Genomic DNA, 21,194 nt, shown 5'->3' with positions numbered 1-21,194 from the left:
AAGTTACAGCTTGACACTTACAAATATCCTGGCATTTAATTAAACCGCTGATGTTGTAAAATGTCAGCAATAAGCTCTAAGGTAAAATATACATGCCTTTTCAGGATAAATGAAAGAGAGAAAATATAGGAGATCAAAAAGGAAAATGAAAAGTTTGATGAAAACGGAAAAAGGACGTGGGAGAAGTAGAAGGGAATGATAATACAGAGAAAGGAGATGTTTATTTTGAATCTATGAACAAAGGGTAGATATTTAGAGAAATGGGAAGGAGGAAGATGAAGGAGGGAAAGCACAATGCTATGATGAGGAACAGTGTAGTAATCTTCCTCACCTGAAGAGCAGCAGCACCGCCTGAGGGAACGTCTGGAAATTGTTGTTCCTGTTGATCTGCGTATGATCCCGCAGCGCTATCTTACCAAACATCTGCACAAGAGGGAAGTAAGTAGTCACAGCACACAGCATATGATGTCAGCGGGGTAAGAGGAAGTCAATCAGAATTAGAGGCCAGCTGTCCCCAGCAAATCAAATCAAAGTGTCTCCTGCTCATCATCAGTGACACAAACTCTACAACAGCTTGTAGAAGAGACAGAAGGACAGACAGACAAAGACAGACAGTAACTAGATACCAACGGCTAGAGGGGGAAGAAAAGTGGAGGAGGACGATGTGACCAAACAGGAACTCTGGATGACAAGACTCCAGGAGGACAGACACAGGACGAAAGGCTTGCTAAAGGAGAAACGAAGAGAGAAGAAAACAAGACAGAGGCAGGGAGACAAGTTGACAAGACGACCGCTTACCTGCATGCCGATGACAGCGTATATGAAGAATAGCATCACTATAAGCAGAGCTACGTAGGGCAGAGCCTGAAGAGGAGAGAGACACATCAGTGACATGTTGTCAACATTATTATTATCCTGCACCAAGGCTGGAGTTCATTCACTTTCATTCAAATGTCACACATCCACTTAGTCCACGACTGATTTAAGAAATAATTGCGGGAAAAAAGTGTTGATTAAACTTAAACATGTATTTTACAGTCTTTACGTTCTCAGATTAGCTGGCACAATATGAAAAATATTTTGGTACTTTATGAAATGAAAGTGAACTGAGCTGCAGCCTTGTGTGGCACAACACCAAAAACAATCCAGGACAAATCATCTGACTTCAGAGTGAAAAACCTCAGTAAAATACAAACTGCTCTCTGAGTTTAGTCAGGAGACCAGTCCCAACGTATTGTACATGAACCAAACATGGCCAGAACAGGTTATGTCTTCTATAGTCACACACCTGGGAAACTGTGTGGAACTGAGGTCCTGGCTAATATTGCCCTTGTGCCTGGGAGAGCAGGACCAAATCATGACTGATAAATGAAAAAGTAAGTTATTATGTAACCCACGTATATATGAAATGGGGTTAAAGGACACAGTAACCTTTAAAAAGCCTATTTGTGTTAAGTACAGTAACATTTTCACGACCAGTCTTGACTGTTAACTTAAAACCATGAGTCTGTTTTTTGCTGTAGCGCCAATGTTTGGACTTTGTTTTTGTTGTTTTGAATGCACTATTGCATGAAGTGGTCCATCTCAGCTAACACAAGAGAGAGAACAGATTATTTTCATGTCCCCATAACTCTCTATCAAATGATTTTATTTTTTGGTGGAGTGCTTTGTTAAACTGAACTACTGCTTAACCCGCCTACAGGGAATGGTGAGCTCTCAGGGGTTAGTCATAGGGTGTTCCAGAGTAAAAAGGGTAGAAAAATAAGAAGATATGGAGAAAGACAAGAAGAGAAAGGAAGATGAAGAAGGAGGAGAAAAAAAGACTGCTGATTAAAGTTTTTGAGTTCCTGCCTGTTTCCCAACTTCATGTCCCTACGTCCCGCCCTGCCTCTGCAGCGAGACTCCTAAACCTCCTCTCCATTACCTCACACCTTCCCTCCTTCTTTCCCTCCTTCCCCATCATACTGTAGGTGAACAGACAAAACACTCATGTGTCCAATCCTCCTGACCTACTAAGCAAGTAGGAGGTGGAGACGAGGAGGGATGAGGCAAGGAAAGGAAAGGTGGCTTGTGAGACTCGACTAGGCTGGATTTACACAAGAGAAAGGATATTTTTAGCTCCATGTGACTCAGGTCTGAAATTACAACTAGATTTATATTTATAAACATTAAATGGTCTATTCTGGGTTATTTATGCATATAATCACCTTGTTGAAAAAAGGAAATTGTAACACCTTCAACTGGAAAATAGTCTTCAAAATCACTATGCCGAGTCTGCATCATATGCTTTGCTGAAATCTGTTGGGGGTCAAAAGTGCAGCCTACTTTAAAGAGAACTATGGTCTCCAAAGAAAGGCATCAGGGTCACATTAGGGTTAAACCTCCACCTTTCCTCTGCCATTTCTGTCCTGTGTAAACCCAACCCCCTGCTCTAGCATGTTGTGTCCGGTTCTCCCCTCACTTGGAAAGATTTGATGAAGGTCCACAGCAGGGTCCGAATCCCTTCCCCGCGAGACAGCAGCTTCACCAGCCTCATCACGCGGAACAGCCGGAAGAAGGTGATGGAGATCCTGGCGTTCTCTTCAGAGTTCTGCAGTCCCTTTTGGTGGGGTTTGGTGTTTTTTTTTAAGAAAAAACACAGGACGCATGGGGACACATGCAGATAGGCGAGGGAGGGAAACGCACACGGACATGTACACACACACACACGCACACAGGTAAAGATGATCATACAAACATACATACATGCACACACAGACATGTGGAAATGCAGCCATACAAACAACATTTGTATGCATATTCCCACCCACACATACATGTGGATGTAAATATACATGACACACACACACACACACGCGCACACGCACACACACACACACACACACACACACACACACACACACACACACACACACACACACACACACACTGAGTTAATAAATGGAAATCTGCGTCCTACAAAATCCCATCAAAATCAACTGACAAGAGAGATCTGGGAGAGAATCGGGCAATCATGCTTATTTTTGTGGCTTCATGGAAAAATCACTCGGCAAAGAGATCAACTGACCATCCACCAGCTTCCTGAACACACCTGCTTCACCCCCTGTCTCTCCTTCTAATCTGGATACCTCCAACCATCAGACGGGTCAAAACTTCTTGACAGTGATCACTTGTAATGAAGCTAACTGAAACGTTGAAACTGAATCAGCTGCTGTACTGATGAGACAATTACTGGTTCATGAAATCACAACCCTCTGCTGTTCCTTCTGCCTTGCCTCATCACTGTCATAATATTGGCATCAAAAGCATTCTTGGTTGTTGTTTCCATATCCCATTACAGGTCAATCCAGCATTGCAAAAAAGCATTAAAACACTTAATGAACCCCTGAAGAAGATCATGAAGGATTTGGTTATTCTGCAGCAGTATGGACTACAGTTCTAATGACTGAGACTGTGAGACTTCCATCGATGTAGGTAAGCACTTTCATAAATCACTGATAACGATTCACTACAGATTCAGTACAAAACTCCTAGCCTGCAGGCAGACTCCTGTTTCAATAAATCATGCAGGCAGGCTAATTGTTTGTCTGCCTAAAAGAAACTGACCACCTGGAGGAAAAATCCAAAGATGACATTCAGGTAAAGATAAAGATAAAGATTACTGCCCACTGCCAGCTACAAAATTGTATTTTCACAGGTGGCAAATCTCTTCATCTCTACCTTCAGTTTACTCTGCTCTTCTAGAAACAGTTTTCACCCCCCACAATCTTTTTATTTGCAGAGCCTCTGAACATGCAATATTCTGCCTCTCAAGGCATTTAAGAAACCCATTATTTGGTATACTTAGGTACAATTTTTGTTCTTCTGCCTATTGTCCCAGAAGTCATCCACAGGAAATAACTCCATGATGAAATATTCAGCCATCTTGCTGAGTGCTATTCTAATACAGATTTATTTATTCATGATGCTTCTCCTCGTTCTGTGGGACAAAAGGCGGAAAAACAAAGGCAACATCAGGATCCATGTAAAGCACAATGCAGTCAATACAACAACTAAGGACCCAGTATATTATTCACAATTACACCACAAACAGCACATGAATCATTTGATGCCGAAGATGCAGGTACCAAACCAGCAACCATAAAAGCTATGCAAAAAATGACAAGAAGAACACTTCCACACAAATGCACCACTATATAATAGAATGAACTTACGCACATACAATGCAGCATGTCTACCATAACAATGTAACCAGCACAGGGCCATATGGCATTTGTCTTCACTGTAATAAATTAATATGACCCCAAAAACACAACATCAACATCTCTGACCTGTGAGTCTTTTTGTTTTTTTTTGCCATTTGTGTTTTTCCAAGAAGCCATCAATTCTTAATGCTAATCCCACAGAGAATACACAGCGTGCTCCTAAAAAGAACTTGCCATTCTCCACACATCTTACTGCAGTTTGGCATAACAGATATCATATGTTACTTTTCAACTGAATCTGTTTTCCAAGATGTTGCATACAAATCAAAGTTCAAAAAATTAAGTTTTACCTTTCTATAATACTGGGATATTAGCACTGAGGTGCTTTTTACAGGGAGAAGTCACATATCTCTGCTATAGTGTTGACAAGTAACTCAAGACATGAGTTGTCCCAAACTCCACTGACAGATATGCAGAAAATGACACAGTTCTGAGGAGTGTAAATCAAAATTTTGTACTGCATGTAATACCACAACTGTACCACAGTGGGCACCATTAGACCATTGAGAGAGTGGGGGCAGTGAGCGGGAGAGATACAGTGACAGTAAGTGTAACAGAGAAAGAGAGAGAGACTGAAGGCGAAGAACAGTTTGAATTATTAAGAGACATCCAAACAAATAGACTGACTCCCAGATAGATAGATAGATAGATAGATAGATAGATAGATAGATAGATCGATAGATCGATAGATAGATGGCAGGCCAGTGGAGAAGAGTGGAGGAAAGAGAGACAGCGTGATAGCGTGACCACAATGGCTTGCATCAATGACGAACCACTAAAGATACCACACCCATAAGGGAAGGGGTAGCAGATTGCAAGCCATGGGGAGGTGGAGGCAGCGGGCGTCATGGCAACGACAATAGCCACTCAAGGAAAGTCACAAGACTCCAGTTATACAAGGTCTACACAATACAGTGTCCTTCACCATACATATATATGAAGACAGAAAAAGTACAAAGAACAGTTATATAAATATTCCTGTGTACATGCTGCAGATGAAAGCAGGAGCGGCAGAGAGGAGCTGGCAGGACCAAAGAGAAGCCAAAAGTTTTGGATCATACCATGGATGGCGTAGCAGAAGGAGGGATGGAAGGATGGAGGGATGGAGGGATGATGGAGGAGGTAGGGAGGCGGACGAGGTTACCGTCGAAGCGTACCATTGGCCTTACCACAGGGGGGTGAGAGGAGGAAGAGGAGGAGGAGGAGGACGAAGAGGAGGAGGACGAGGACGAGGAGGAGTCAGCTGGCTTTAAGGAAAGGCAACAAAGATCAGCACCAGAGCAGCGCCTTGCTGTGTGTGCATGTGTGCGTGTCACTGTGCATGTTTGTGTGTGTGTATGTGTGTGTGTATGTGTGTGTGTGTGTGTTTTTGTGAAAAGCAGTAGGAAACCACCAGGCTAGTGAGAGTTCAGTCTCTGATCAACCATCACATGGTGGAAAAGTAATTTCATCTGGGCCAGGAGGGAGATTTCTGTAAGATGTTACTTCTTAGAGAGACTGGCCTCATCCTTATCAAAATACTAGAAGACTGAAAAATGGAGGAATATTGGGAAAAATTCTGCCCCATGCCTTGAGGGCCAAAATCATGAATGATGGTCTGAAGCATCCAGAGAGGGGGAAAAGCTGAATGTGTACATGTCTATGTGCAGCATTTATATGTAGTACCCATGTCATGTGAGCTCATGGATCTCTGTGTATGGTGGGGTAGAGTGGCGGTTCTGTAGCTATCTGTTTTTCTTTCTGCCAGCTGAAGCTACAGTACAGTAACAGAGGTTGAAGCTAAGGCTACGTTTACCAAATGCATCTTGGCATCTAAGGAGAATGCCTGCTTTGACAATATGTCATTCAATCCCTTCTTTGACCTGAAAATAGTCAAGATCCAAGTGAAACTAGAGCAGTTTGGACCTTGTGAAATAATAAAATGATAACTTTGTTTATATATATGTTGTTTGTGGTCCAGTAATTGTCAGTTAACCAGACCACAACTTTAATCTACTTTCAGGTCAAAGAGGCATCAGAATATCACAATAACAAAACAGGAAGTTGAGATCATCTCAGTCAAATGACAAGGATGATTTTGGATGCTTTTGGAAATCGGAGCCCAAAAATTTAAAAACACCAAAGAGAGCAAAGACAGAATACTGTAGGGAGACACCCACTGGTCATCCCTGCTATTGCAACATCTTAGACTGCTGGGAGTGATAGATCAACTACTAGTTTAATCTATGACTCAGGAGCTGCTCACTCTGCTTTGGTATTGGCCCTGTTCAAATACCTTACTACAAAATGAATGCATCATTCCTCCCAGTTTTCTACTGGAATAAAGAAGGACCTGACATAGCATGACTTATGGTAGGAGCAGGTAAGGAAGGAAGAGGAGCAGAAAGAAAGTGGGAAGAAAGCAAAAGAGAGAGAGAGAGAGAGAAAGGGAAGTATCCATGAAATTAAGAATCTAGAAAAGTGGAACAAATGAGGAAAGGATGGACTTTCAGAGTTTGAGAATATACAAGAGAAAAAGGGAAAAGAAGGAAGGAAGGAATGAAGGAAGGAGGGAATGATGCATTGAAAGGAACTATAACAGGGCCATACACATACTTTTATGGTCACACATGGTAATGATGTACACAGTGTAACAGGTTATTATATTCTATGTTTACAAGCAGTTACTCTACACCACTTTTCTAACCAACCAGAAACTAGAAAACTAACAATTTGCTGATTTCAAAATTTTACAAAGGAAGGAGTGGCTTAGACAGCCCGAAGAGTGTATTATATATGTATGTGTGTGTACAAGTCTGAAGAAGTGAGGTGCATTATGGTGTGAAGGGCAGGAGAGTTGGAGGGAAGGACAACTGTGGGAAGGAAGGACAGAAGGAAGTGAAGGAGGAAACAGTGATGGATAAAGGGAAGAGAGATGTGCAGGAAGGAAGGAAGGATGGAAGGAAGGAAGGAAGGAAGGAAGGAAGGAAGGAAGGAAGGCAGGAAGCAGGGAAGGAAGATGGCATTGATACACACTAAATGTATATTAAGTTAAAACTGAAATATGTGTGTCTTTGTGTGTGTGTATGTGTGCGTGAAATACACAAAAGGCCAGCTGGTTCAATTTAACCAGAATTTAAATCTGAATTTGCTTCAGTCTCAGAGTCAAATCAGAATCAGACTAATGGTTCCTCATTATTATATTTCTTATTATGAACTGACAAAAAATTCATTTCAGAGACTACAGTGGACTTGTTGTGCTGGAGGATCTGTGAACAATGTCATTTTGACCCTCTAAAAAAATCAGTTTGTAAATAAATATACTGTAGTCCTTTCAGGCTAAACAATAGTGCAAATGTGATTTACTGTAGTTGTAGCTCACCGGATTCATGAGCTTCTTTAAATTGAAAATGAGTTGTTTTCTCACATTGCACATCATTTTTTTTTAGCAAAAATTTCATCAGTTCAGTCAGTTCAGAAGGTAACATGGGTTTCATGAGGACATTTTTACTCTTGATTTCAGGTTTATACACCTTTGTTCATACAGATATTTTATGTTGTAATATTGCAACACAAAAAATTACTATCAGAATCTTTGTTTAAATATAGAGTCCATAATGGGTTGATTTCTTTGGGCATTGGAAAAGCATGAGAGACCCATGTTACCCAGCTTGCAATTCAGGTGAGCAAGCAGCACCGCAAACCAACGAGAAAGAAGACAGAGAAAGAGAGAGATAAACATTCATAAAAGAAGAATTAAGTAAACTGAAAAAGCTCAGAAAGAGAAGGAGCGAGATGGAGAGGAGAAGAAGAGGCATTCCGAAGACAGAGAAAGAAAAAGAGAAATAGATGCAGTCCATACTGGCATCGTCTGCAAGACACCGCTCAGAGCAAACCACTACCAATCTGTTCACACTACTTCTACTCAAACCAAAACCAAAAATATAAAAGAAACCATACAAGGTTTAAGAAGCACCCGCAGGTTGCTGGGGAGATTTAGAGACCCAGGATTAAAGTAAGGATGGATTCTGTTTCGATGACCACAAAAATGCATCTAAACTAAGTCAACAGGCACCCAACAGAGCAGCGAAGAGGGTGCACTCAAACTGGATATTTTGGCCATTTAATATTTAGTAAAGGCAAAGTGATAACATTTTAAAAGCTGGCCTGTTACTGCACTTCACAGTGCACTTAGGAATGCAGTAAAAGAGTGCTAGTTGTTGGCAAACTGCTCCTATTAGTTTCCAATTGCATTGCTCAGTGCGTTAAAAAGCATTCACTTGTGCTTTAGTGCCTGATGAAATGCAGCGGCAGGCTAAAATTAAAAATGTTTAAGTGACAGGGTCCCAGTTCAAAAACAGTCAAGAGTTCTCACAGGATTGAAGTGCGGAGGGTTTCTTAAAAAAGAAAGAAAAAAAAAAGGTAGCTTGGGCATCTCATCACCCAAATCATTAAAAACCACCAAAGAAGAAAAAACAAAGACTTGGGGCATGCCTTTAGGTTAGAGGTGAGAAAGAAAAACAGTGGATCATTCAGAAAGAACTGCAAACCAATCAACCAAATCAATCATATCAAATCAAAGGCAAACCAAAGTGTGCAACATCAGTGACTTGTATAGATGACAAAGATGTATATCTCTGGCCCGACAAACCTCAGTATAATCATGACTAATTGATCAGTGGTTAAATATTGTCAGTTGACATCATATATTAAAGGTTAGGATTAGGTCTATGTGTACATTTATCGAACTTTATATTCTCCTCTCTCTAGACATAACTCTACATTCTATTTTGCTTCAAGATCGGATAAATTCATTGTCTGCAAGGCAACAACAGGATATAGACATTTATGATACATTTGTGGTTCCCCTGACATCAAATTCCTTCAATGACTAGATAGAAAAACTGAATAAAACATATAATATCCAAGTACAGTTTAGAGTGTTGTTTATAAGCGGATTCATCAGCCTCTCATGGGGACAAATGGATTCCCTTTCTAAAGGCACGAAAACAAGTGCCAAGCTCATAAACCCCTGGGATATACTAACCTTATTTGTATGCCTGACCAGTCTTAGGTGAAACACACTGCATTCCATCACGGGGCAACATACCAGTGTACCCGTGTGCATATCCTTTCCTCGCTTCATGTTCTCAAATCAAACCAGCAGCATACTTACAGCTGAGATTGTGATGGTGTTTAAATAAGAAACTGGAACCAGCAGAAGGAAATCTTTGTTTAGACTGGAAACAAGGAAAACAGCTAACCTAGCTCTGTCCAAAGATAACAAAATCCTTCTGTATAACAAACAACACCTTGTTGTTTTTACACTATGGTTTTTGCATGGATTTAAGAGATTAATTATAAGCTTTAGGGATGCTGGTAGGCGATTTTGTTTACCTATCAACAGAGCTAGACGACCTGTTTGCCCATGCTTTCAGTCTTTATGCTAAGCTAAGCTACTAAGATATAAGAAAGTATCCATCTTCTCATCTCTCTCTCTTGGAAAGAAAGCGATTAAGCATATTTCTTAAAATGTCTAAGTATTCCTTTAAGGATTATTCTTGTTTGTTTTATTTTGTGCTCAAATACTGTAATAATAACCTACAAATCACTAAACTACCGCATTTAGAAGATGATCCACAGGGAGATAATATGAAGTGTATTTTACCTGATTTCTAGAAGCAAAGCTAGTATGTGTGTCTTTATAAGGTGACACACAGACAGTACATCAAAGCTGACAGAGAACTGCCTCCACCCACTGAATTACCACTTAAGCTACAATTTGTTGTCTGAGGCATTTTCAATGGATGTTTGCTACTAGAGGTACAAAGTTTTGCAGATGGAAGGTGAGACATCAAATGGAATGAAATAATATACTTTCTTACAAAACCTCATTCACAGTATAAAGAATGACTTTTTTATGTGACATTCAGCTCTTTGGCCAGGCTAATCATAGAACAAAATTATTTTCTTCTAAGGCTAAAATGAAGTGGAGTTCTACCCAGCCACACTTTTCATTTTAGCATGGTTCTCAGACTATTCTGCTGCCAAAGAGCGCTTTAAATATCACATGAATAAAACACCAATTATCCCTGAAGTGTAAATACGATAGACACTCAACATTTGACTTGTGTTTGGGATATTCATTCTTATTCAGCTCCACTGTTGACCATGGGGCCTCCACATCGATGATAAATGAATTCATACATACATTTACATAAATTTCATGGGTCCTGAGTAAATCCATTTATGGATCAAATTGTTCCCCATGTCAGCACAATGCTATTGTCGGACAAAAAAACAAAAAAAAAAAACACGCAACAGCAACTTGTATTTTTCTTGTATTTGAATTTAAAGTTTCTCTGGTGATCTACAAATTGAGAGTTTCATGACATGCAGTCAAAACACCATTGTCCAAAAATGAGAATGTGCATTCCTTTATTCTTTCCAGAAAATCTAATGTTTGTAGAAAACGACATTATATTCAGTACCAGGCCTGGATATACCACCTTTATATCTGTCATGCTATACAGTGTCCATCATGCCAGGGGAATGGACACTATCCCCTGTGGCAGTGATTAAAGGTCAAATAAACCCAATGTGAGACCAAACCCAGTGCTGAGACAATGCAATAGGTTCTATTGACAAATGCAACAGTTTCTGATGCTATTGATGCTCAGCAGACCAAAGCATGAATACCCATCTGAGGCAGTTTCAAATATTAGAAAATCTAAATAAAACAGCAGTAACTAAAGAAAAGAAAGTTTGGTTTGCAGCCTCATTACACTGTTGAATATAAACTGAGTGACAAAGTAGAGATGTGTCATAGGGAAGGACACTGAGAACAAGTTAGGAAACAAATTATTTTGCTGCCTCTGTTATTATAATTACATTTTAACAAATAATATGATAGAATGACAAAACTGACAGGAACTATAGAAATTAGTTTTTCATATGTTTAAAATTACACAAACCCTTCAGACTCTCTGTTCACGCTCTGTTTTGATTGTGCTACATCTGGCTGTTTTCACTGCCAGACCTATTCAGCCATCTCGCAAGTTCAAATGTTGTGCAGCTGAAGTTTCCTAATCATTTGAAAGCATGCGAGATGGGTATCGGTGCTCGGTCTGTTTGTGTGTGTGGGAATGGCAGAGCAGGCAGGCAGGAAGGGAGGGAGGGAGTTGGACTACTTACGTTAACCTCAGTGATCGCTATGTCAACAATGCTACCCACAACTATCAAGGCATCAAATGTGTTCCATGCATCAACAAAATAATGCTGCGTAGGGGTGGACAGAACAGAAAAACAACAGAAAAAAAGGACAGAACATAAGACATTTAAAAAATGGTAAGAACAGAAATTAAAGGAGAGAGGAGAAACATAAGATAAAAAATATTATATACATGAGCACTGGAGTTTTTAGTAGGAGGAGAAAGGGAAAGAATCAACAAAATTAAACGGCAAAAAAAGAAAGGAGTTGCAGTCTGAAAGAGATGGACAGCAGAGGAAGAGCAGCGGCGATCGGTCATGCTTGTCCATGAGAGGAAAATGTCAACAACAAGAACAACAGTAAAGAACAAATTGCAACACAATCACAACTAAAAAATGCCCTGCTGCTGCAGTTAGAAAATGAAAAGGCGTGTAAGGCTGTTTGTGATTGGTCAGTGAGTTAGTTCAGTTAGTTAGGGAATCAAACCTGAGGACATGTCACAGTCTGACGAAAAGTGGAAAAAAAAAAATCAAGGACCCAACAACATTTGAGATACTGTAAGGAATAAGGAAGGAGGACGCACGACAGAAACCCTTTGTGTTCAAAGCTAAACCCTGCCTCTGTTGCCTCTAGTTTTTATGAAACCCAGGAAGAAGCTTGTTCCTGCTCAGGAACCTTTGCGGCTGGGAGTCCCCTGAGTGGCAGTGGCCATCTTGGATTTAAGGATGGAGGGAGAGAAGGAGGACGAGGAAGGAGAGAAAGTGGAGGCAGACAAAGAAGAGAGAGAGATGAAGAGAAAAGACAGCACAACACAGAATAGCGACAAAGGAAAGGAGAATTGACGGAAATGAAAGATTTAGAGGAAGTAAGAGGGCAAAAGACACAGAGAGAGAGAGAGAGAGAGGGAAAGTGAAAAAGAGAGAGAGAGAGAGAGAGAAGAAGAGTGAAAGTGGGCATCGTACTTACGTTGATCTCACTGAGAATGACGTCTATTATGCTGCCAATTACGATGAGGAAATCAAACACATTCCAGGGATCACTAAAGTACCCCTACACAGGATGAGGTGAGCAGGAGGAGGAGGAGGAGGAGGAGGAGGGTGAGAAAGGTAGGTTAGAAGGAAAACAACATCTGCTGCCACTTCGCAGCCCTATTAAGGTGGTATGAGGTTGTACAGTACACTGAAGGAACAGCAAAAAAATCAGCTGCACTTGATGAAACAACACATGAAAGGACACATTTTATTTCTAATTCTAATGAACAGAATCAACTTGTTTCCTTTACAGTATCTGTTCATCAAGTGTGGCTGAATTTCCTGCTCTGTTAAGGATGGCGTGTTAGATTGCAGTTATCTAAGTCCTTTGCCTGCATCTTGGGATGATTCTGCAACTCTGTGACAGTGATTGTAATGAAAGGTCTCTTTGTTTACTCAACTTTTTGTGGGCTATTCATCATCAGCAGTGGGACAAAGTGGGTATTCATGAAAAACATATTTACAGCTTCAGGCCAGAACAGAATCATTTAGGCTGGTAAAATAAAATGATACCATCTGTACTGTAAATAGAGATAGCTGCATCTGAGAAAGTTATAATGAACCTAGGACTTCCTGGTGTTGACACACTTGCTGAGTAAACTTCACTGAGCTTGGAATGACAGCCAAGCTTTGAGGGCTGGCCTGGCACATGGCCTTTCAGAAAGATTTCCATATACTGTAAAATAAATTACATCTCATTCAGATTCTGGCTAATTGTTTTCCAATAGCGCAATCTGAATTTTTATCGCTGGGCTAGGGCAGCTAATGATGTTTCCATGTTTGCACCAATGTTATGCAACAAGAAGAAGGAATCTGTTACTTTATGTCTCTGGATAATTGGAAGTTGAAGCAGGGGAATTTTGGGTTGACTGTCTGGACAACGAGATGCAAGGCCTCCACTTTTTATTCTACACTAATTATATACTGTGGTAAACCTAAAGAATAATTCTACAGCTCTCAACAAAAACATTAAGTTGTATACACAACAAATCCCATTCAACTGTTTCCATCAAACTAGTAAATTGGAGGATACAGAGGGATGCTTAGAGATGATCAATCTCACTGTTCTATTTTCATCTATCATCTGTCATCAGCATGGGGGGTATAATCTTAAAAAGCAAAACCTTTGTTTTCAGGTGTAAGAATATTATGTAAGACCAGAGTTAAACATTAGTGAAACAGAGCTCGGCATTAGTATCCAAATGCTGATGTATGCATTGATTAAATTAGACAAACTAAATATACAGCAGATTTCATGGGACTTTCAAAACAGTGAGTTGGGACATAATTTGGGGTTTTGCAACTATTGGGCACCAAAAAGATTCAGATTCATTAAAAATGTACTCAAACATTCAAACCAAACAACACATTAAAAACAGGGGGGAAAAAACAGTGAATCACTGAAACTGTTGCTGTTCCGTGGCAGAGACTGAGGTAGTGAAACCTGTTAAAAAGTTAAATGCATTAGCATAAATCTTCTACATAGAATGAATGTTACTGGAGCTAATTCCAGGTGTGTGTTGACAGCTGTGTTGACAGCTGTAATACCTGAGAAGTAAAAATGTTAGTAAGCTGGTCCTCTCTGTGTGATGGCTGTTTAAGGCAAGAGTTTATCAAAGTCAAGCCATAGACAACGAGATACATCCTAAAGTTGACACGCACTGACCCATTCTGTGTTTTGGAAATAATAAGCCATTTTATCAGCATTATTCCACATGGCCTAGGAACATGCCATCATGCTGTATTATAGGCTAAATTCATGAAATAAGACAAACAAGTACTAGTTTGTTTATTTATTTTAGAGAAACCCTGGCACGCTAATTTTTCCAAATTAAAAAAAAACACAGTTTAAAGGCACCCTTACTTTAGGTAAACATTGCATAACATCACATAAATAATGCAGCACAGCATGATGTCAATTCCCAAGCCCTAAAAATTGTCCTGCATGGGTTTATTCTAACTGGGTCTGCCTATGCCTGAAATACCACAAGGCATGCGTCATGTTACTCAGACTAAATGGTCTAAGTAGATAATTACTTTCAAAAGTTATTACAAGATAATCATCTATTTATCCAACCTAATAAAATGACACATTTTGTAAAACATGATTTGGACTTTGAAGCTAATTAGAAAAACAAAAGAATTAAGTTTTAATTAGTAGTCAGAAATCCTTGGCTCACGTGCTGATATTTTTATGGATGACATTCATTAATTCCAAACACTAAATTCCAGCAATTAACTTTACACATAAAATCAAGAAATCAAATTCCTCACACTAAAAATAATGGTATTTTTTTTTAAACCTGGGGTAGTTTGAAGTGATAGTTTAGAACTTAGTTGGAATGAGCATGATATGTAAAAGTGAGTCTGGCACTGTTGCTAGGTATCCTGGAGAGGAGGCTAAAAAAAGAAAAGGAAGAAATTACCCTTAGCAGGTGGTTTGATTTTACCATCATATTTCTCCAGCTCACTTCAGTGTATTAAAGAGCTCAGACAGTGAGCTGAAGTACAGAGGCTTTATGTGTTTTTGTCACTGCCGTGTGGTTCAACATAATCTATAAACAATGTGGAAACTCTTATTTCTTACGCTCATCTTTTGATTCACTACCTGTGCTGTGCAACAATAGAGATAAGAGTACAAATAGAATATTAAACTATGCTATTGATTGTGTCAAGGGATTTTCCTCTTACTCTGCTGCAAAAGATGGAAGCATTCCCATCTGTTACTGTTTAAAAAGCTGATGCACCAAGAAGGTCTCTGATTGGACCAATAAACCCACGCATCTACATGTACATTGCAACAACAGCAGGGTAACAAGGGAGCAGTGAGATTAAAAACCACATGATGCCATCCACTAATCATGTTTTACATCCATGGTATTGTGATTACCATCTGGTAGAAATCAAAAAGGGATTAAGAATAAACAGAGCAACATCAGTAAGCAGTTATCTGAAATAAATGGGATTCAATGGCTGAAATGTTCTATTCTCCTCCCTGGTTGTAACTAGTAGTAACTAGTACATAGATTCGTACATTACATTTTCTCTGCTGCTCTACTTTACTCTATTGTAGTCTATTGTACTGTACTGTGCTCTGTTATTCTATCCTGCAGTTAGAGTAATGGACCTACCCTTGGTTTGAAGGCAATCAGTTTAAGGATCATCTCCACAGTGAAGAGTCCAGTGAAGAGCATGTTGAGGATGTTCATGGCATCATTGAAACTTTTGGTCTGTCCATGATGCTGCAGAGACACACAAACAGCTCACAAGTTTTATAGGAGGTGCCTTGACTGTAATATTTCCCCATTTTACGGATGTGTGTGTGAATTAGTTAATGATTGCGTGACTTACCTGCATGGCCAGACAGATGGTGTTGAGAAGGATGAGTGTGAACATCAGGTACTCAAAGTAGGTGGAGTTGACCACATACCACACCTTGTACTGGTAGGGGTTCTTAGGGATGTAGCGGCGCAACGGACGGGCCTTCAAGGCATACTCCACACACTGACGCTGTGATAAACACACACACACGCACACACATGAGTATGCACAAACACTGATATTTTCCTTGAAAGTCATCTGCTGATGTAGTTTCCCAGCTCCTCATCACTCTGCCTCTCTGTGCTCAGACCATCATGGAGGAAAAGCTGTAGAATTGTCTTTTGGCAGTCTACAAAAGCCCTTCCCATCCCAGACTATTCTTCTATCCCCTGTCTACGTTTCCACGCTTTTTCTGAGACATGGATCATCGCAAAGAACACAGATGCAGGGACTTGGCCTAGCTCCTTCTTTTAAGCTTGAGTCTCATCTTCTGTCTGAACTGCTGCAGCTCCCCCCTGGCTGGACTCCTGAAGTAGTTCAGCCTCTAAAACTCATGTTCGGCCTCTCCAAATTCTTCCATGTCTCACCCCCATAGCCTGGCCTCCATTCTTTCTCCCTTGTGCCTCCTGAATGACAAAATGACTTTGCCACTTCAGTCAGGACAGCAGAGTCACTCTCCGTTTTCTACTGTAACCTGAAAACTCATTCTTCTTGTCTATTTAGTTGCTAAACAAAAGCATAAAGCTGTAGTTCAGCAATCGCTTTATATAAAACACCCACGAACACTACCTGGTTCTTGTCCAGCTCACAGTTCTTATATTCTTGCTCTCCTTGCTCCTGGAATGTGACAATGACGAAACCGACGAAGATGTTCATCATGAAGAAGGCAATGATGATGATATAGATGATGAAGAAGATGGAGATAACCACGCGGTAGTTGTAGATGGGCCCCACATCCTCAGCATGAGAGTCTATGGCCCGGTACAGTAACCTGAGGGCAGGCAGGAGAGAGAGGGAAGATTCATCGAGTGACAGGGGGTTGAGGATGTAGGGCAGTAAGAGGGGCAGGGAAAAGGAAACTTAAACCTCAACTCCCCTGAGTAAAAAGCTTTAATTAGCAGAAATGTTACCAAGCACACAGTGTACATACAATGTGCATATCAATACTGTATGTGCATTATGTTTGTATGTGGACACACACCCTGGCCAGCCCTCGAAGGTAGACACAGCAAACAGAGCCATCATGCCTTGGAGGACGTCATCAAAGTTAAAGTCACTGTTCTCCCACACTCTCTGGGCCCTTTCAGGCTTCCCCACGTCACCGTCTTTATACATGATGTAGGAACCCCTACAGATACAAGAAGACACACACACACAGACACACACACACACGCATCCACATTTTTGTTTGATCCAGTCATTAGATTATAAGAGATTAACAAGATTGTGTGGAGGAGGGATCTCTTACCTGCACTCTGCCTGTGTCTGTTTAGAGCTGTCGGTACAGAAGAAGAACTTGCCCTGATGGGAAGATGTAATGTAGTACTCTACATTAGCACTAATTAAAAAAATAATTATCATGACAGCTCTTCCCTCTAACCCTCCGTTCCTCTTTACCTTAAAGAGTTGTACTCCAATACAGGCGAACATGAACTGGAGCAATGTGGTGACGATGACAATGTTGCCGATGGTCCTGATGGCCACAAACACGCACTGCACTACATGCTGGAAAACACACCACAAACCACAGTGAGTATATATGTGTGTGTGTGTCTCTTTTGTTAGGAACAGAATAAGTGTGTGTCTTCATGTCTGAGTGTGCTAACCTTTAGTCCCTTGGCTCTGTTGATGGCCCTTAGTGGCCTGAGCACTCGCAGAACTCTCAGGATCTTCACCACATTAATTGCACTGGACCTGCAAAACACATGGGATTAAACTACTGAACCAGACAATCTGATTAAACACACATTTTACTATTAAGACATATTCAAAAGGTTGGAACTACACACAACCTATAGAAGTTTTAATAGTATCTGTGTTTAAGATTTTTAACAAACAGTGGAGATGGAGACAACTCAGCACACAAACTAATAAAATTCATATGATAAAGATACAAGTAAACAGAAGCAAAATCACAGGTGAAACTTAGCATGAAAAATAATGCTGAAAACAATTAAACAGGAAATAAATGAAAATAACCTTGATTCTGTTTAAAGATAAGTAAAGGTGGGCTTTAATTGTGCAAAATCAAGAATATATATTTGCTTAATCTTATGTTTACAGAATATATCCTGAAAAGCAATGAAACTACTCTTACCACTACAAGAAATAACATCTCACAGTTTTATCAAGGGATTGGAAGATATGCACATTATTATACTACTAAAATAATAATCATATACTTGTTTTAGAAAATTATGTTTTTTGACTGATAGCACCTCCTCTAATTAACAGTATTGATTATTTATCCAAATCAGGTTTTGTACAGCAAGTGTCACAAAGGACCATTAATCTCAGCATCAGTCACTATGGGTCACTGTCAACAGACAGCACCGTTTCTCTACAAACTTTTTTTTAAGTAAAAATTAGAAAGTACAACATACAAACAAATATATATGATACATGGATGAATGCACACAAGTACAACACAAACAGACCAACACAAAGACACAGACATTTACGGGCAAATATTATTGTGCTGTAAGAGAGTGTCAGTACAAGCCAAAGGTCAAACAGTGTGACCTTTTAAAGGAAGTTTTACATACAAAACAAAAGAATCAAATGAATGCCTTGACATTTTGAATTTTACAAGAAATGTTTGGAAAAAGCTTGAACATTGGTTCTTCAGCAATCTGAATGAGGCTGTATGAGTGCAATTATTACTACAGGTATCAAACACAATAAAAGGCTCATCTGCCAGTATCATTTTCTTCTACAGTAAGTGAGGACGGCTAATAAGCCAGTTATTCAGTTAACAGAAGAACAAATACAAAAACATTTTCCCTTGTGTGACAAAGGTAGAAGGAAAAAAGATATATTCAAAATGTCAATGTATCCATTTCAGGGAGTGACTTTTTAGATGGGAGTGATTTAAAGGGAGGGACATTACTCTGTGTTGACTTTTAAACAGGAAGTAAGGAAAAGGCCCGTTGCGCAACGTTTTACACAGGAAGGTAAAATTTAAGGGTAGTTAAAGGTAGTTCATGTGGAGTGGGATGTTATCAGCAACCTATCACAGTCAAACCAGCTGTGAGGATGTCTTTTAGTGACAGTGCAACCAAAACACATGTCAAACATGACTTTTAAATTTAAATTTACTGAGCTGATGGGAGTGAAGAACCTGTCACTGTATAATGTTTACCTCCTGAGAGTGACAAGAAGTGCTCTATCTAAAATAGATATCAGGTCTTCAGACATTGTTTTATATGTGGCCAAGCTGCCACAGTTCCTTCATGTCTGCTGATGTTAGCCATATTTCATACTGCCCAGGGTGACAACACAAACAAGTGATCTGTAACATCAGTAGTGTATATACAATATGACTTTTCTATTGCTGTATAATTAATTTGCACTTTTAGTGACTTCTGCGTTTATACAGATTTTCTACAGCGAGACAAGAGAGAAGTATAGATTTATACTTAATTATATAGATATTTAATTATTAGGGTGTAATAATAGTAAAACAGCATCACAGGTAAGATATGCAATATAAGTAAACAAATAAACCATCTGTAGGTGCTAACAAATGCAGCACAATCACAAATAATTTGACTGTGAATCATTCAAGAAAAATCCCACTCATTTACTACCTTTAACAGCAAAAACCACTGAGTTTTAGCATTCAGGTGTCATTTCTATAGCCCAGGAGAGTTCAATTTATTCACAAATATGAAAAGTGAGTTCGACCTGCTCCCAAATCTATGACAAGGAACAGAGGAGCAAACTTACTACCATTAATTGGACATGATATGTGACTACAGGGTAATTTACCCAAAGAAACACATTCTCCAGTTCAAAACCCAGTATGCTGCTGCCTTTAAAGAGGCATTTTGGCATGCATATAATGAAAGAGCATACCATGTGTCCATAATAATAAATCACCCATTTATTCCTACAGTATGATCCTGCTAAACTACACTGGTCTATGACGTTTCTTTTTTCTTGCTTTGAAGGAGGCTTTGACTAAACTCTCCAAGACCATAGAAATGCCAAATTAAAAGTGTGACAGTTTTACACATTTAAAGTGAAGGTCTGTTAAGGGGAGTTATTAATATGGTCTAATATGGACTTACGTCGAGAAGTCTAGTCTATTAAGCATTAGAGACAGAGAGTGCGGTATAGCATATTAAACATCAGAGATATATAAGCATTTCAAGGGGTTATTTGCTACACAGAGAAGAGAACATTTTTAATAAACATCACAAAGAGAGAAAGGACTGGGAGTAATGAAGTGTAAAGTTGTTAGAGAATAGAGAGAAGCGTGAAGCATAGGGCAATTTACTAACGCAAAAAATTTTCCACACTGATTTGTGTGTTCTTGGACTGTGTTTCATGCAGTAGTCACTATTTGGCCGACTGGTGACTTAACATGTAGTAACACAAATGTACAAGATACAATAATGTTGCTTAGGATTTTTGGCCACATAATTAAAAAAAAGACTTTAGATTAAAACACAAAGGAACCAAAAATGTCAAAGTTCTAGTGTCAGAGGAGATTTAAAGACAAAAGGATAAAGCATGCAATGTGACAAGCATTATAATGCACTCACTGTATTCCAGAGGAGATGAGGGACACACTGACCACCACCAGGTCCAGGATGTTGAAATAGTTTCTACAGAATGAACCTTTGTGGAGGAAGGCTCCATAGGCTGTCATCTATACAGATCAAAGGGTGAAATAAAGAAACCACAGCTTAGTACTGCACATGCAGAGCATATATTTCTCAGTCTTTGTTGTACCTGCCTTTAAGTGCAAGGTGAAAAGGGAATTTTTGGCAACATGGCCAAATATCAGTTGCTTCTTTGAGGCTTTTTTGACTCCCACATGCAGAGAAGTTTTAAAAAGATTTAGACCACATGAAACTACGCAATGCATACTGTAGCACCCACCCAAAGATCATGTAGGCCACTAATCCTACATTGCAAAAACCAAAAACTACCTTAAGAATGATCTCTATGGTGAAGAGTCCAGTGAAGACATGATCTGCATAGCCCAAAATCTGAAAATACAAGAGAGGAACATTATTTTTGTATTAGAGATACAATTTAGACTAATGTACACAACACAAAAGCATTCCCAGGATTTAGAACCACAATACAACAACTTATGGTCAACTGTGAGGATATGGTCCTGGATGACTCCACAACATACTGAAATAATAATGCTGT

The 21,194-nt window shown here is 39.6% G+C and overlaps 1 protein-coding gene across 19 annotated transcripts in view; it reads right to left on the bottom strand.

Annotated features, from left to right (window-relative positions):
• Positions 1–21,194, bottom strand: part of cacna1c (calcium channel, voltage-dependent, L type, alpha 1C subunit) — a 197,078-nt gene that overhangs the window by 21,420 nt on the left and 154,464 nt on the right. For all 19 annotated transcript variants that reach the window (XR_011694214.1, XR_011694213.1, XR_011694217.1 and 16 more), the window contains 13 exons: positions 20,966–21,025; positions 20,576–20,682; positions 17,633–17,720; positions 17,424–17,531; positions 17,275–17,327; positions 17,008–17,154; positions 16,596–16,797; positions 15,837–15,995; positions 15,617–15,727; positions 12,421–12,504; positions 2,462–2,599; positions 799–864; positions 332–423 (listed from right to left, as the gene is read on the bottom strand). Coding sequence is in view for 14 of the 19 variants with exons in the window: in XM_071502787.1 (XP_071358888.1) it covers positions 332–423; positions 799–864; positions 2,462–2,599; positions 12,421–12,504; positions 15,617–15,727; positions 15,837–15,995; positions 16,596–16,797; positions 17,008–17,154; positions 17,275–17,327; positions 17,424–17,531; positions 17,633–17,720; positions 20,576–20,682; positions 20,966–21,025 (1,415 nt within the window). In the remaining 5 variants the exon portion in view is untranslated. The remainder of the gene's footprint in view (positions 1–331; positions 424–798; positions 865–2,461; positions 2,600–12,420; positions 12,505–15,616; positions 15,728–15,836; positions 15,996–16,595; positions 16,798–17,007; positions 17,155–17,274; positions 17,328–17,423; positions 17,532–17,632; positions 17,721–20,575; positions 20,683–20,965; positions 21,026–21,194) is intronic.

Source organism: Trachinotus anak, unplaced genomic scaffold (genome assembly GCF_046630095.1).
Source record: "Trachinotus anak isolate AG129_WGS33_773 ecotype Australia unplaced genomic scaffold, CSIRO_AGI_Tana_v1 ptg000018l, whole genome shotgun sequence".
Classification (NCBI taxonomy): domain Eukaryota; kingdom Metazoa; phylum Chordata; class Actinopteri; order Carangiformes; family Carangidae; genus Trachinotus; species Trachinotus anak.
Note: the sequence above shows the minus strand (reverse complement) of the source record. Positions and strands in the feature narration are given on the sequence as shown.